The sequence below is a fragment of the Antedon mediterranea genome, chromosome 7 (assembly GCF_964355755.1).
Source record: "Antedon mediterranea chromosome 7, ecAntMedi1.1, whole genome shotgun sequence".
NCBI classification, from domain to species: domain Eukaryota; kingdom Metazoa; phylum Echinodermata; class Crinoidea; order Comatulida; family Antedonidae; genus Antedon; species Antedon mediterranea.
In genome coordinates, this window is record NC_092676.1 from 24,019,947 (window position 1) to 24,037,589 (window position 17,643).

Genomic DNA, 17,643 nt, shown 5'->3' on the forward strand with positions numbered 1-17,643 from the left:
GGTAGTGATATGACATGATCATGTCCATGTATGGGCACATCACATTTTTTTTGTCACATAAAATTCAATAGTGTAGACAGAGCTTAAGTTAAATTCCTTCTCCAAGGATGAACCAAGGCAATCTAACAACAGGACATTGAGCTCGCCTTGCCAAAATAGGAACTCGTACAGTCCTTTGATCTTATGTCTAGCTGCGACAAATACGAACAGTATTGTAGGCCTACTATACATTCCTCCGGAGCGTGGTATATGTTAAGGGCGTGGAACTGATCGTGTGTCAGCCACGGATAAACTTGGTTTGAGGTGATGGGAGAAATATATTCCCTTAATATGCCTATATCTACGGATGTTATTTTAAAAGTGGTTTTCGCAATGCTAAGCCGTGCCCCGGCCGTACCTGAATACCAGCAAGTTTTTTTTTTCATTTTTCACAACAGTTTCGTAATGACATGGCACCGACTAATGTACTGTGTATATGTATTGTGAAATGAATGGCATAATACAGGTGTCCTTGTTTACTTATTGCATAATGTAACTGCAACCACAACAAGTTGATTATTAACTAAACAATTTATAAGGATGAATATTTTTACTGATGTTTTTGTTTGAGAGATATTATTTACAGGGTTAGGGTTGAAAGTGAAACTCATGTGTTATGGATGGATATGTTACTGTCGCTTGGCATAAAACAGCCCCGCCGTTCATCGTCTCCAGACACGACAAAGTACGCAAATCGAGTGATGATGATTACGATTAAAGCTCTGTCAATCACTATCAAACTAGTTTTACAAAAAAAATGTGATTACAGTATGAAACGATTACTTCATATCACTACCATATATGGGCACATCACACTTTTTTTTGTCAAACTAGCTTGATAGTGTAGAGACAGAGCTTAAAGCTCTGTCTACACTATCAAACTTTATGTGACAAGAAAATGTGCCCATATGTGGACATGATGTCATACCACTACCATATTTGATCATATCACTACCATATTTGGGCACATCACAGAGCTTAAGACACGTCAGTTGTGAAATTCGACACAAAAACAAACTTGAAAATATTATCATTTTATTGGATACGCTGTTTTACAACATTATTAATAATCAACATTTTAAAAATGTGTTATATCATACTATACAGGATTGTGTTTAAAAACATTTTTTTTTAATTATTAAAGTGAATTGAATAAAACGAAAAGAAAATTTGTTCCGATTAAGACAAGTTGTAATAGTTTCGTCATAATTAATACATTATATACATCATCAACTATTTGAATTTATGTAGCAACAAAAAAATACACATTAAAGAAAGCATATACTGGCCGTGTTTAATAATTGTTTAAATATCTCCAATTAATTAAGCCAAAGTCCCCAGTCTCTTCCAAATACACCTTCCACAAGGCAATAGTGAATGTCCATCCCATAATCAAATCTAAACCAACGAAACTAACTCCAATTGATTTGTTTTAAAAGAAATGTCTCAATTCATTTAGTAATACCAGATGAACATTTACAATCATAACATTAAACCCCCTTGCTACCAGCTCAATTGCAATTATGGAAAAATTCAAAATCTAAGTTATATAACAATATTTTAAGAAAAGCTGTTTTTAATTAGAGGAAGAAATGCATATTAAAAGCTCTGTCTAAACTATCAAACATTTCGTTTATTGGTCTTGCGTGACAAGAAATCTCTTCTTGCAAGATCCTCTATTAATGGTATTTTTGTATTGTCTCATTATAAATGACCACTTTTTGTTATTGTATTGCTTTTACCATTGATAGAAACTAATAAATGTTGAATCAGGGAAAAATTTCATTTTAAAATTTTGTTTAGCAATTATTGCTAATCAAACTGATTTTTTAGTCGAGAAACATAGTTTTGTATTGTATTTTTTGCTACACAATTTTAGAAATGTGTAGCAATAAGGTTGTTTTGTATAGCTTTTTGCTATGCTACACTGGCGAAATTATTCCCTGTGAATTATGCTGTGTTATCATGTCCATGTATGGGCACATAAAGTTTGATACTGTGGACAGAACTTAACTGGATTATAATATCTGAAAGCAACGGCACTTTTTTTAAAATCACGGTGGGTGAATTTAGAAGACAATTGATAGTATTTTTAGTATATCTGTGCTGCACCTTTTTTTTTATCATTTAAAATTCTTAAGAAAATATTAATAGCATATTTACGGGACTGGATACGTGAGTGAGTATGGTACGGTAATTATGCCAAGATGAAGCACACAAGCTTAATATACTTATGAAAAGAAGAAAAAATGATTAATCAACCTATACAAAAAAAACATTACAAATTTGCTAATCAGTAAATTCAATCATTTAATTCTTGTGACAGAAATGTCACTAGTGTTAAAACACTTTTTATCTTATTGGAAAATGTAAAAAAAAAAGGAAATAAATAGTATTTTCAAATCATATCATAATATAATACTGTAGGTAAAATATATCTATGTTTTAACAATAATTCTTTAACATGTACTTAACATGGTAAGAAAAAGTTTCTAATAAAAAGTTTTTAAAATTATAAACAAATTTGGTCATTATCAACATAACAAAAAATTATACAAATTTGGCCAAAACATAAATCACATTAAAAATGTAAAAACTCAGAATGAAGTGAAATACATACAGTTTCTAATTGAAAAAGATACAACACACACACTTTGTTTAAAAAACTTACAATCTATTTAAAAAGCACACATCAATAGATGTACAAGGCTAGATCACCCTAAAAAATATTATATACATACCCATAGAGGCTATATTACCATGTACTGTATAATTGTAAAATTTATTAAAAGCAATATACACCCAACACATCCCTGCACAACACACCCCTGCCAAAAAAAAAAACCTACCCAAACCCATCTGTAATATTAAATGAATGAATGAATTTAATAAAGTTATGAATTTATGTTTTATTTTGTAAGATTTATTAATATACACCCAACTCACTCCTGCACAACACACCCCTACCCCATCCACACCCAACCCCACATCATTCTATCTGTACCTTCATTACGAATGAATTGAATAAAATGATGAATCTATGTTTTATTAACCCTGTATAACATAAATGTAGGATTTTACATCATTTCTACAGCAAATTTAATTACAAAATAATCACATGGGCTTTTAATTGAGGTGTTATAACATAAAATATGCTATATGAGTGTGTACATAGGAAATGTGCTAGGTTCATAATTTGATTTAATTTTTTTTCATTATTCGAGGATTTTTTTAAATATTTTTTTACAAGCGGACGTAAAATGAATAACATGAATCACACACTTCTAGTTTCATATTAATATGTAACTAAAAATAATCTTAGAAAAGGTCAGTAATAATGAAATTGTTAAAACAATGGACAAATATCCTACACTTGGGAATCATGAAACCTGGTCATGTGATATAAACCCAATAATTTGAAACAATTTGATTAATATAAAAATGAAAATTTAGGAACTTTTATCAACAAACATTTTTTGGAAATTTTAATATGAACAAATTTTAATAGGCTTTATTGCCATGTCTGGTATTTTTTTTATAATTAAGATTTACAAATTTACTGTTTTACAGTAATTAATTATTAAAACAGGTTTCAAAAACCAAAAATTTGACATGTAAATATTGATAGAATCAATTTTACCAGTGTTTGATTTCCGTTTACATTTTTTATATTTAAGAAGGTGCTACAGATCTATGTTAAAGAGAATAACTCTATCATATACTGTAACGTAACGCAGATCATATTTAATGATCAAATTTTAAATATAATTATAAATTCAATGTTATGTATCAATTTCAAAACTGCGCAATGAAAAAAAATTGCGATAAAGCAAAAAGGGAACAACATTGTTCCCCCACGCTGTCTCCATCCCCCAATGCTACGCTACCTTATTTTGATTTCTTAAAGTTTCTTAGCCCTTAGCTTTTCCACTAAATTGCTCAGTTTGACAGCTGGTCCCAGTTTTAGTCCCATATACTTCATCATCATCTCGCTGTTCAGGAGAAACAATGCTTTACCATCGATTTCCTATTATCAGAAAGAAACATACACATAATGAGGGTAAAGCTCTGTCTACACTATCAAACTAGTTTGACAAAAAAAGTGTGATGTGCCCAAATATGGTAGTGATGTGCCCAAATATGGTAGTGATATGCTTAAATATGGTAGTGATATGACATCATCGTGTCCATATATGGGCACATCACATTTTTTTTGTCACATAAAGTTTGAAATATTGAAAAATAGTCAATATTTATGTCTTAAGTTCTGTCTACACTATCAAACTTTATGTGACAAAAAAATGTGATGTACCCATATATGAACATGATGATGTCATAGCAATACTAAATTTGTGCATATCACTACTATATTTGGGCACATCACATAAAGTTTGATAGTGTAGACAGAGCTTTACATGTTTTATAATTCTGTGTAAAAATTCTGTGCAATTATTCTGTGTAAAATATTGAATAAAAACAATTTTTAATTTATGTCTTACATGTTTCTTGAAGTGTTCACTGAAGCGTGCAAGGGCTGGATCGACCTCTGACACGTACTGCGTGACATCATCAATGGACCACTGTGTTGGGTCAGTACTGCGTTGTTTTGGTTCCGGCTTTGGTTCTAGCCTCGTCTCAGGAATTAATGAAGTTGTTGAACTTGCAGCTAGTAATAAAAGTAAAAGTATATTTGAAGAGACAATTAAGTGTTACATCATTGGATAGAAATAGAAATACTCCTTAAAACACTAATCACAAAACTGGATATCACATACACTCCTATTTGCACTTTTGGAATACTGATTATAGCAGAAGCCCTATTGAGGGGAAACCTTCGGTTCGGGACCCTACAAAGTGCCCTTAATAGGGTGTCTCCTGGATGCATTATCTCTTTTCCTATTTGGTTATGGCAGAAATCATGAATACTTCATGACTCTAATTATTTTCTTTGATAAAGATTACAAGATAGCTGACCTACTTCCTAATATAACATAACCCTCTAAATAATCTCTCTCAACTATTAAAAAAAAATGGATGATGTTTATGGGCATCGGACCCAGGGCGCCAAACCATTAGTCTGAAACCTATACCTAACCTCTCGACCAACTGTTTGGCATAGCAACACCTGTTGACACAAGGTATTTGATCTTTGTCCATGCGAATATATAGCGACCTCTATAATGTCATAATTAGGATTATGAATTATTCATGATTTCTGTTATAGCCTCAAAGGAGAAAAAATAATGCTTTCTGGATAGTTAGGTTGTAGTGTTAAAATATATATTTCCCCTTGTTTGTTTTATGGAAAAGTGCCCCATTACTAGGGTTGTCCTAAAGGAGTGGTTCCATATTAAAACACATGTTCCACTTACGTTCTGTTATAATTTTTCTATGTATTTTGAGTTTGTTTGACTCTCTCTCAAGATGGTGACCGGATTCTGAAGACCACCTCCTCTTTGTTCCTTTAGTACTAATGCTGTTACTACTACCTCCACCAACTGGTAATGAAATACTTGGTGGCTCTAAAAGCATATCTAAACAAAACAAGAATTTGCAGAATGCCTATTAGACTCGATAGCTGCATAGGTGACTGCTGTGTTGTGAAGTTACAACTCGCTAATAAGAGGTTGGATAACAATAACATTGTTTTCTTTACACAAATAGCTACAAGTCTCTAATAAGAGGTTAGATAACAACAAAGTTTTCTTTATACTCGCCCTGTTAAACAAACATTTGCAGACTGTCTATAAATTAGATTTGATAGCTGCCTGCAATGTTGTAAAGTCACAACTCTCTAATAAGAGGTTAAACAACGACGTTTTCTTTTTACTCACCTTGTTTTGAACATTTCGGACAAGAGCTCTGAAGTGGTTTTGCTGTCAACAAATTACCGCAACATTGCAAATCTACACACAACTTCTCAACCATGTTCCAGAATAAATGTAATGATTCTGGGGCTCTGAAATGGCCATAATGTGTGTGACCATCATATGTCGCTGGTTAGAAATAAATAAGATCATTATTATTATTATAATAATATTAAGTATTGTAATGTAACATGGTAAATTTTGGTATTGTGCCTAGCCTGAAAGTTTTGATTTTCAATATTCACCTTGACCCGATATGGTTCCATGCCAACCATAGCAGATGTGAGCAACTCCAGGGGTCACTCCTATCACTCCTATGCAGGGGTCACTACTATGCAGGGTTCACTCCCATTCAGGTATCACTCTTATCCAGGGGTCACTCCTATGCAGAGTTTACTCCTATACAGGGTTAACTCATATGCAGGGGTCACTCCTATTTAGGGGTCACTCTTATCCAGGATTCACTCCTATCCAGGGTTCACTCTCATCCAGGGATCACTTTTATCCCAGGGGTTACTCCTATCCAGGGGTTACTCCTATCCAGGGGTTACTACTATCCAGGGGTTACTCCTATCCTGGGGTAATTCCTATCCAGGGGTAATTCCTATCCAGGGGACACTCCATATCCAGGGGTCACTTTTATCCCAGGGGTCACTCCTATCCAGGGGTAATTCCTATCCAGGGGACACTCCATATCCAGGGGTCACTCTTATCCAGGGGTAATCCCTATCCAGGGATCACTCCTATCTAGGGGCCACACCTATCCAGAGGTCACCAATATTAATTCTACTGTACAATGCAATCTAAAAGCATAGATAGAGCATATGATATTACTCCTCATTACCTGTGGTTTGTATGCTACCTCCCGTTTCCTGTTTGAATAATGAGAACACCCTCTTCTGTTGGACAGCGCAGTCAATGAACATTTGAAGTACACATTTATACACTTTATCAATGGGTCCTATTCCAATCCTGGGTGGTAATGCTTTCTTATGTGAGTTTATGTATGGTCCGCTATTACAACTACCATTTACATACACGGTCACTGGAAAAAACGAATTAGAATAAAATTAGATAACTTAGTAGGTTTATGAGAGAGCTTGCGAGTTGGATTGGCTGACAACCTAATTCATTTTGAGCAGGTTTTCCATATATGGACATGATGATGTCATATCACTAACATATTTGGGCATATCACTACCATATTTGGGTATATAAGACTTTTTTTGTCAAACTAGTTGGTAGTGTAGACAGAGCTTTAGAAGTGTTTAAGATTAAAATTAGCCTACTTTAGGGAACAAACTGTACCTAAAGGCAGTGGAGGTTGTGTACTGGTATCTGGCTCTGGTTTACCGGTGCTCCTAGCCGGACTAACAGGAGGTGGAATCAGCGTTGGTGTGGAAGCAGGACTAACAGACAGAGAACGTTCTATGTTGTTGTTATTATTACTACCGGTACTGCTACTTGCTCTTCTCATCTTTGGTTGGCCTATATATAAAAAAAAATTCAGCAATTTGGAAATCGACAAAGAGTGGGGTTATGGTTGTGTGAATAATAAATTAATTATATTGGTAAATTGAAGACAAACAAGTTAACATTTATTGTCAAATACAAAAGTAATTGAAATTTGTATTCGAAGGTTAAACACGATAACAATTGTTACACGCAAATATGTGACATATTAAAATATGTAAAAACAGTAAAATGTTAAAAAGAGGACTGCAATTGCGGAATATGATCGAGTCAATAAGCTCTCCATAGGAATGTCTAAGGACTGGAAATTAATAAACTGAACTGGATGGGGAAAAAGAAGAAGTAACATTTTAAGTTGAAAAGAAAGTCTTTTGCTCTACCTTTATGTCCTGGCATCTGTAGGGGATGACCGGTGAGGGAGCACCAACCGACAGGGAAGATGTCTCTAGAGTCATACTCGCAGTGGTAGTCGAAGGCACCTCTCCATCCATCAAAGCTAATGAACAGGGTTGTGTCTTTAACTGAGCCAATAGTTGCAGGGCAAATTAAATGTGGGTTCTTTCTATCTACAGCTTCAATCTTCATACCAATCTTGAACATGTTATTCTTGGGTGTTGGTGGTTCCTAAAATAAATACAATATATATATATAAGCTAATGAATAATTGATTATATATAACACCTAAATAAATTCCTGTCATTTGATTGGACGAATGTGGGTCACATGGCATGCAATAGTATACAAATAATGAATATTTATGAGTGTAATGGTACAAATAATGGCATGAGGTGAATGATGAAAGGTTATATATCATCGAGGCGAAGCCTTGATATTTAACTTTTCATCATTCACCAAATGACATTATTTGTACCATTACACTCATAAATATTCATTATTTGTATACTATTGCATAGGCAATGCAAATACGTGCACACTATTGGTTGAAACTGCATCACATGACTACCCCTCTGAGAGTCGTAATTCTTATATGTCCCTGTGGATGGATAATGATATTGACTGTGTAATTATCAAGTTCAAGTCATCTTTATTGTGTTTTCAACAACATGGTATAAAAAACAAAATTGATTGCTGGTTAAAGACAGAAAGCCAACTAATTTAATAATAATATAGAAACCTTTTTGAAGAACTTGGCAGGTGCCATTTCGGCTCCACTCAATGTCCTCAGAAGAAACATTGGCCAAGATGATGCATTCATACGAAAACCTACAATGAAACAAAAATGAATTCAAAGTAATGTAAGGAAAAAAATGTAGTTACTGCAGTAAAATAATGTAGTTACTGCAGTAAAAAAATGTAGTTACTGCAGTAAAATAATGTAGTTATTGCAGTAAAATTATGTAGTTATTGCAGTAAAAAAATGTAGTTACTGCAGTAAAATAATGTAGTTACTGCAGTAAAATAATGTAGTTACTGCAGTAAAAAAATGTAGTTACTGCAGTAAAATAATGTAGTTACTGCAGTAAAAAAATGTAGTTACTGATTAACATGATCCCTTAACATATACACAATGGAAATGTTGAACTTGAAGATACCGTGCCCTTTATGCCTGATAAAAAATGCAATACACATTACCTAAAGGTGGTTGTAACATTCCATCATGTTTCTCACAATACCCAACAGCCTTGATATCCGATGAGTCAACCAGCCGCCAGAAATCGTTCTTATCATCACCCCCATCCAGCCTCAACCGCAGCCTAGGCCCCTGCAGTCCCACAATAGTCGCAATACACACAGATGTAAAGTTCCTGGGATCTTGTGCCTCTAGTTTCATTCCAATCTTGAAATCATTCTGAGGTGGAACCAAGGCCTGCCAAAAATAAATGATTGATTGTATTATTATTAATGTTAAATGTAAAGCAAATATTTGGCAGCAAAAATAATAACTAGACAAGGTCTTCTAAATAGATAAATCTATAAAAACTTTAAAGTGAGATACTAGGATTAGGAGAGTAACAACTTGATCATAGGCTTTACCATTTAACGATGAATTTATTGTTATTTTAACCATTTTACTGTACTGTAGACCAAAAGATCATTTGGAAATGAACATAATAAACAAAAGATATATCAAAAACCTACACCTGAATTACTGAAGATTATCTACTAAATCCACCTTACTAAATTGAATAAATGTTTTTCATATTCAGACACATATGTGATAACAATGACTTTTAGTATACAGCAGTTTATTTTTACCCATCATTATGCTGATTACAATACCTGCATTTATTATAGACAAAAAGTGAATTCTATTTTCCTAACTAAACTAAACGGCAAGCCAATTTTCATAAAACGGAAGGAAACATTATTCGACTAATTGTGTCCAGGTTTCAATATAAATATAGGCAGATGTACAATGAATAACATACATTATGTAAAAAATCTTTGAAACATACATTAGTAGGAGAGAGGTAATGTTAAATTGCCTATCTAGGTTCAGTCAAATTCAAATCATTTATTTATATATAAAGCTCTGTCTACACTATCAAATTTCATGTGACCAAAAAATGTGGTGTGTGTGCTGTCCATATGGAAACGATGATGTCATATCACTACCATATTTGTGCACATCACACCTTTTTGTCAAACTAGTTTGATAGTGTAGACAGAGTCTTTAGTCTAGGTGAAACTCGCATTTGGAGACAACTCCCTAAAACCAAATGAGGGTAAAATAATGTGTTTTAAGACTATGGCCAACTCTATTCAGGGGAAACCACTGTAAAAGGAACACTTTATTGTTGGGTCCATAATGTACTGTACCTCCTTATAGGAGTTATCCTGTAATAATGTTTTAACATTTCAGCCATTCAGGTGACACCTGTTTTTAGTATGAATACATTTTTATTGATTACCAGTACAAAAATGATAAAGAAAAAAAAAATCCCACACATTCTGATAAACAAGTTTATTGTGTTTAATTGGGCTTAATAAAATATTACAGCTGTACAAACTTTTATCTAATCAGGTCAGTCACAGAAAAATGAAAAATAAAAAATGTTCTGATTGTATTGAGTTAAATATACAGGAAATGAATACATCTGTACAGTTTGTACCCAGTCATGTCATATTACAACTATAGAGTACATAATAATTATCTATCATGTGGTTTCTGTGATTCACTGCTGTAGGAGATGTTCTACTTTCAATACAAGCCAAAAAAGGCACTCTTCTTAAAGATCTTCTTAAAAAAAAAAAAAGATTTCGAAAAAAAGTGGGTCATTTTGAAGTATCATATTAGTTATTAATTTTCACCAAAACTTAGTTGAAAAAGAAATCATTTAACTGAAATACAGACGTTTTTTGGTTAAAAAAATTACTTTTTCTATCAAAACATATCTCATAATGCAACGCGCTTATTTGGCTACTCTGTATGCATAATCATAAAACTTCCTCGCGATCTGTGTGAAAACATCTTCTCATCTGTGACGAGTTGTAAACAATCCTAATTAGCATCATGCATAATGTATACTCATGGTTTGAAATCTTTGTTTACTTTCACTCCGGACGATTATCCAGATGAAATGTAATCAAATTAATTTAGCTGTTAATTACGTAAAATTGTTGTTTTTGGCTCGAATTTTCGACTTAAGGTGAATAACCTTAATATTACTTTGATATGGCCAATTTAAATTTAGAATATTTTGACGTTCATTTTTTTGTGTTTCAAGGGACAATACATCTTTAAGCTCTGTCTACACTATCAAACTTGACGTGAGAAAAAATGTGATGTGCCCATATATGGATACCAGTATGATGATTTCATACAGCCTCATGGAACATTTTGTTGTGAACGAGCCTCAATTACTATTATTATTATTATTATTATATCACTACCATATTTTAACATATTACTACCATATTTGGGTGGCACATCACACTTTTTTTGTCAAACTAGTTTGTAGACAGTATACAGAGAGATTTACTTTACATGCTTACTATGGCTTTGTTTTTATTTTACACGCTCACTATTGCTTTGTTCTTACTTTACACGCTTACTAGTATGGCTGTGTTTATACAGCTCCCTTACCTGTTTAAAGAATGCTTGCGGTGCAGCTAACTTCATCATATCATCATCCCAATCAAAATTATCTGTAAACGAAACAAATCTATTAAATGAAATTGTTTTAACAAATTTTGTATTCAACCTAAATGTCAAAGCATTTTCCAGATATTTTCACAAATCAAAGGTGTAAAATGGCAACATATAATACATAAAATCAATATAGGTAATTGAACAGTGACTGAGGTTCCTGGTTTATGGACCCTTAGTGGTGCTCCAATGATGGAGGTCTTTTACGTCATATCTTGATGCCCGTATTCTTCCTCAGGTTCCTGCTCAGGAGCCCCCATAAGTTCCAAATCCCTGGGTTCAACCAGTGAGCGCTCATAATGCTCACTTGAACAAAAATTCCAAAATGTTATATAATAATAAATAATATCATCCAACATTTATAAAGCGTTCCTTACCGGAGTCTCACAGCACAACATGAAAAGAATAGCTATTGAAATAGGTCAGTTTTCAGGAGAGATTTGAATTGAAAAGGGGATAGAACGAGGAAGTTGGTTCCAGATCTCTGGTTTGTATATAATTTAAAAATAGATCCCCTGATTCAGATGAACTCACTAAACTTAATAAAAACCATAAGACAACAAGTTTTGAAAAACAAATAGAGTCAACTTCTCCTTTGGGCTGGCCAATTAGTCTGGTTCTCTGGAAAGTCTGATATTCGGAAAGTGTTTTTAATGGTAAAGATGAAGTTGGGACCTTTTGGAGGACTCAGGAAAATCTAAATTTGTGAGAGTTTCTGGTTTTCAGAGAGTCCAGTACAGTATTGGGAGATTTGACTGTATTAGTACTATATGAACAAACTGATCTTCTGACTGTGGTATTCAGAATGTGTTTTTAATGGTAAAGAGAAGGTTAAGATCTTTTGGAGGACTTCCAGAAAAATCTGGTCTTGGAAGAGTTTCTGGTTAATAGAGAGTCCAGTATTGGGAGATTTGACTGTATTAGTACTATATGAACAAACTGATCTTCTGACTGTGGTATTCAGAATGTGTTTTTAATGGTAAAGAGAAGGTTAAGACCTTTTGGAGGACTTCCAGAAAAATCTGGTCTTGAAAGAGTTTCTGGTTAATAGAGAGTCCAGTATTGGGAGAGTTGACTATATTGCTATATGAACAAACTGATCTATTGACTCTGGTACAGTATTCAGAATGAGTTTTTAATGGTAAAGAGGAAGTTAAGACATTTTGGAGGACTTCCAGAAAAATCTGGTCTTGGAAGAGTTTCTGGTTAATAGAGAGTCCAGTATTGGGAGAGTTGACTGTATTGCTATATGAACAAACTGATCTATTGACTCTGGTACAGTATTCAGAATGAGTTTTTAATGGTAAAGAGGAAGTTAAGACCTTTTGGGGGACTTCCAGAAAAATCTGGTCTTGAAAGAGTTTCTGGTTAATAGAGAGTCCAGTATTGAGAGAAGACTGTATTGCTATATGAACAAACTGATCTATTGACTCTGGTACAGTATTCAGAATGAGTTTTTAATGGTAAAGAGGAAGTTAAGACCTTTTGGGGGACTTCCAGATAAAATCTTGTCTTGAAAGAGTTTCTGGTTAATAGAGAGTCCAGTATTGGGAGAGTTGACTATATTGCTATATGAACAAACTGATCTATTGACTCTGGTACAGTATTCAGAATGAGTTTCTAATGGTAAAGAGGAAGTTAAGACATTTTGGGGGACTTCCAGAAAAATCTTGTCTTGAAAGAGTTTCTGGTTAATAGAGAGTCCAGTATTGGGAGAGTTGACTGTATTGCTATATGAAAAAACTGATCTATTGACTCTGGTACAGTATTCAGAATGAGTTTTTAATGGTAAAGAGGAAGTTAAGACCTTTTGGGGGACTTCCAGAAAAATCTGGTCTTGAAAGAGTTTCTGGTTAATAGAGAGTCCAGTATTGGGAGAGTTGACTGTATTGCTATATGAACAAACTGATCTATTGACTCTGGTACAGTATTCAGAATGAGTTTTTAATGGTAAAGAGGAAGTTAAGACCTTTTGGAGGACTTCCAGAAAAATCTGGTCTTGGAAGAGTTTCTGGTTAATAGAGAGTCCAGTATTGGGAGAGTTGACTGTATTGCTATATGAACAAACTGATCTATTGACTCTGGTACAGTATTCAGAATGAGTTTTTAATGGTAAAGAGGAAGTTAAGACCTTTTGGGGGACTTCCAGAAAAATCTGGTCTTGAAAGAGTTTCTGGTTAATAGAGAGTCCAGTATTGGGAGAGTTGACTATATTGCTATATGAACAAACTGATATATTGACTCTGGTACAGTATTCAGAATGAGTTTTTAATGGTAAAGAGGAAGTTAAGACCTTTTGGGGGACTTCCAGAAAAATCTGGTCTTGAAAGAGTTTCTGGTTAATAGAGAGTCCAGTATTGGGAGAGTTGACTATATTGCTATATGAACAAACTGATATATTGACTGTCTATTGTACAGTATCATTTAAATAATATTTTATAGATAAAAAGTATATCTTTCACTATCTTATATTTACAAAAAAATGTTTTCTGATCCATGTGATATGACATTGTGATAATCGAATTACTGAATTGTTTGATTTCAATTTCTCTTTAAATAAATCTTGAAATTGAAAGTCATTCTACATGATATTTTGGAGAATTGTTTGATATCAAGTCAAAATAATACTGTTGTTGTGTTAATCTTTTATTATTACTGAACCCTGAGAAACTATATTTTTGTCTATCAACAATTCTCTGCTGAAAACATCAGGTTTTATCCATCTGTATCTTAAGTAAAATCTCTATGGATTGATAGGTACTAAGATAAAAACACTACACTACAATAACAGTTTGTTTACAATATGTATTTTGGAAATTTTACAAACTGTAGGCTTATATTTATTACAGGCTATATACTGTAAATTATATAACAAATGATAACAAAATGAAAGCATTGCTAAATATGGCAATGAGCAAAAACGCTACCCTTAACTCTATCATTAACACCAATAGAAATAAACAAAAATACATAAAAAGTATTATAAAAAAATTATTTTTAAAACAGTTTTTCACTAATATAGTAATTAATACAGTTATGGTACTGAAAATATGGAAATTCCAGATACTGAAACCTATTAAATATCAATAGAAGCATAATAATAGCTGGGCTTTATAAACTACCGTAGTATATTGATTACTCTATTCAAATGTCCATATAAAAATGATACACTGGAGTTAACAATAACAGCAGCATAGAATATTCAGTAACACAGTAGTATTTATTTTATTATTATAAAGAGTAATCAACAACAATCAAACAAAGATTTCTTTTTTATTATATGCAAACTTACAACAGGTCGGTATGGTGCCACCATCGTCGTCATAGGATAAACAACAATGAAACGCCACTTGAGAATGAAACCTGTCAGGTTTTGAAACGTTCTGTAAGTTCGTTTATAAATTTGGAAGTTTTTACAAAAAGAAATCTTCGTTATCTATTGCAAAACCAGATGAAATTTTTCCACAATCTTTGGCCAGCTTTAAATTCTAGTTTGAATAACACAACAAGAGCTAAATAAATCCTTATACAAACAAGAACATTAAGTTTTATTATTCTAGTTCTACTAATACAATACATACAATAACTTACTCTCAATAAAAATGTTTACTGGTAGTAAGAAAATGCTCTCTGCAAATAGTCAAACCTTTAGAGTGATAAACCCAAGGAACCACCAAGGTCAGATAGCAGAAGAGTGTGCACTTGACTAGACACCCTTTAGGCAATAAAAGGAAGATAAAGTATTGTAAACTAGGTCATTATAGGAATTCTTCATGGCCTTCAAGGTCACATTAACCATGGAAACATGACCTGAAGCTGACCTGGAGGTCATGTACAGTAACTAAAGTGAATTCAGTAAAAAGTCAATTAAAACCATAAGGAGATTATTACACCTGTGACCCACTATTTTAAAAATATTATTTTAAATAATTACATGTGGCGTTTCCTTGAGCTGTTTTTTCAAGAGGTAATTTTGTTTAGACATTTGCTTTCAAGTCAGTAGGCTACCCTACTATATACTCATAATAATAATTCATAAAACATCAATATACACTTTTTTAAACAATAAAACCACCCTCATTATTTTGAGCCTAAATTAATTACATAAATTTCAAGTTAAGATTTCCCAATTGAGATAAGATAATAAGCAACATAAGAATATTAAATAAGATATTAAAATAGAAATTCATAATTTATATTAAAATATTCAGCATGCAAGTAGGAAAATAACTAATATAGTTACAGAACAGTATGTAGTTTTTAGAAAAATAAACAAAATAATTTAATAAAGAATTATTCTATTTAAGTGAGATGTCCATTAAGATGCATGTTTGTATTCATTTTTTATTGCAAGTTCAAATAAAAAAAGGGACGGATGAGAAACAAAAATCTCAATTTAAATAAAGATGGCAGAAATAAAACAATAGAAATGTTTCTCTAACTCTATCCATCTTAAAAAGTAATCATTTCAATAATGGAAAGAAATGACATGAAAGCTTCAATCAACGTGACATTTACTTGCTGCAACATTCAGGAAATTAGGAATTAAAGATATTAACATTAATATACTGTATCAGATGACCTATAAATACATGTTGTGTGTCAAATATGATACACTGTATGAAGATGTATGCTTTTGTCTTTGTTTTTGTCTCTCCATCGAACATAACAAAGTATGGTGAAATAATTAAAACGTAAGAAAGATATTACAGTATAAAAAATTACACTGAGCCTTATTACACTTACAGTATATAAGAAATTTACCTGTGTAAAACGTTTTCTGCATGTTTGACTGACTAAGTAAATTAGACAACTTCTATTACCTCATTGTTTAACCCACAGTCTGAAACAAATTAAAAATTTATTTTTTTTTATTGAAAAACATACTGTATTTATACAGGATTTAAAAAAAACATAAAGACTTATCTGGTATAGATATTGCACCTGTTTTACAGATAAATAATTACATTGTATTTCTTGAGTTATTTCTTTAAGAAATAATTCTAAATTACTGTAGTAAATTTGGATTACACATTTCACTTAAAAAATCAGTAAAAAAGTAAAGTCACGAATAAAAGTTAAAATTATTAATTTAAAACTCATACTTGAATAGTATTGGTTGGTAGCTAGGGGCAACTGAAGGCGGAGGGGGGCATCTAATCAATAACTAAAAAACAAGTCTAAACATTGTTTGATACATTATACTGTGAGTATTATATTAAGAACAAATCTTATTTTTTGGATATATTCGTTTTAGCAAAACACAATAAAAAGCACTAGGGAGAGACAAGAGCTGTCAATTATCAGCAACTGGGGTGTCTTTGATTCTATAACAATTTACAATGTTATTAAAAACAAATTTGTTTTAAAAATGATGTGGTGATTACTCTGAATAAAAAAAGTAACCATTGAACCGCAATTTCCGACTTCTTTCACAATATTTGTTAATGTTAGACTGAATGAATAAACATGGATACAAATAATCATCATTAAGACTTTGGTTGATAAATTAAAAACATCAATAAAATACAGAACTACAGAACTACAGGTAGGGTAGGCCTCCATGAGTCTATTTATACTATTAGTCTATTACTAATCATAAATTAGTCAAGAAGTAGTACAACAAGGTTAGATGGTACTGTAGAAGCCTAAAACTAGAGGACACACACTGCACTAAATCTAGACCTAGCTTCATAATTATTAATATTTACTATCCGTGTCTTTTTTAAAAAGACCATAAGGGAGATTTAGCCCTTACACATCATCTGTTTTGCTGTTGAGCCTAGAGCAGGAGGCGAGGCCACACCGATACGCCTACACTCCACTCCACTTGCTAGGCTTGACTGATGTTGACAGATCAACAAACACACATGCAGAGTGTATCATGATTTATACGAGATAATGATTAACTAACTAATTTCAAACATTCTAACTAATTAAGTATATTAATAAATGTATGCTATTCTATATAATATTACAAATACATCAGCATTATACTGTTAAAATAACAAGATAAACGTTCTCACAATTTTCGTTACCTACCGTTTTCACGCTCTCTTGATTTTCCGATCTCCGATGTTTTTATTTTCTTAATTGCCGCCCTCTATTTATCCAACAAGCGCCATCATCAAAAAAGTCATAAAACTTTATATT

General features: G+C 32.6%; 1 protein-coding gene across 1 annotated transcript; it reads right to left on the reverse strand.

The window, feature by feature from the left end:
• Positions 1 to 1,082: 1,082 nt before the first annotated feature.
• LOC140054694 (polycomb protein SCMH1-like) lies at positions 1,083 to 17,550 on the reverse strand. Its single transcript, XM_072099770.1, has 12 exons — positions 17,533 to 17,550; positions 16,255 to 16,333; positions 11,428 to 11,489; positions 8,973 to 9,207; positions 8,515 to 8,603; positions 7,760 to 8,003; positions 7,215 to 7,394; positions 6,751 to 6,951; positions 5,874 to 6,035; positions 5,412 to 5,573; positions 4,539 to 4,705; positions 1,083 to 4,066 (listed from the first exon to the last, which is right to left on the reverse strand). The coding sequence occupies exons 2-12, from the start codon at positions 16,274 to 16,276 to the stop codon at positions 3,941 to 3,943; spliced, it is 1,650 nt and encodes a 549-aa protein (XP_071955871.1). The 5' UTR covers positions 16,277 to 16,333; positions 17,533 to 17,550; the 3' UTR covers positions 1,083 to 3,940.
• Between the last annotated feature and the right edge of the window lie 93 nt (positions 17,551 to 17,643).

Bases quoted from the DNA above. Each gene is read 5' to 3' on its own strand.
- LOC140054694 (XM_072099770.1), bottom strand. From the start codon at position 16,276: ATGCAGAAAACGTTTTACACAG. The intron at 11,490-16,254 runs GTAAATTTCTTA...TTTCGTTTACAG, and splicing joins GCAGAAAACGTTTTACACAG to ATAATTTTGATTGGGATGAT. The intron at 6,952-7,214 runs GTACAGTTTGTT...CGTTTTTTCCAG, and splicing joins ACAACCTCCACTGCCTTTAG to TGACCGTGTATGTAAATGGT.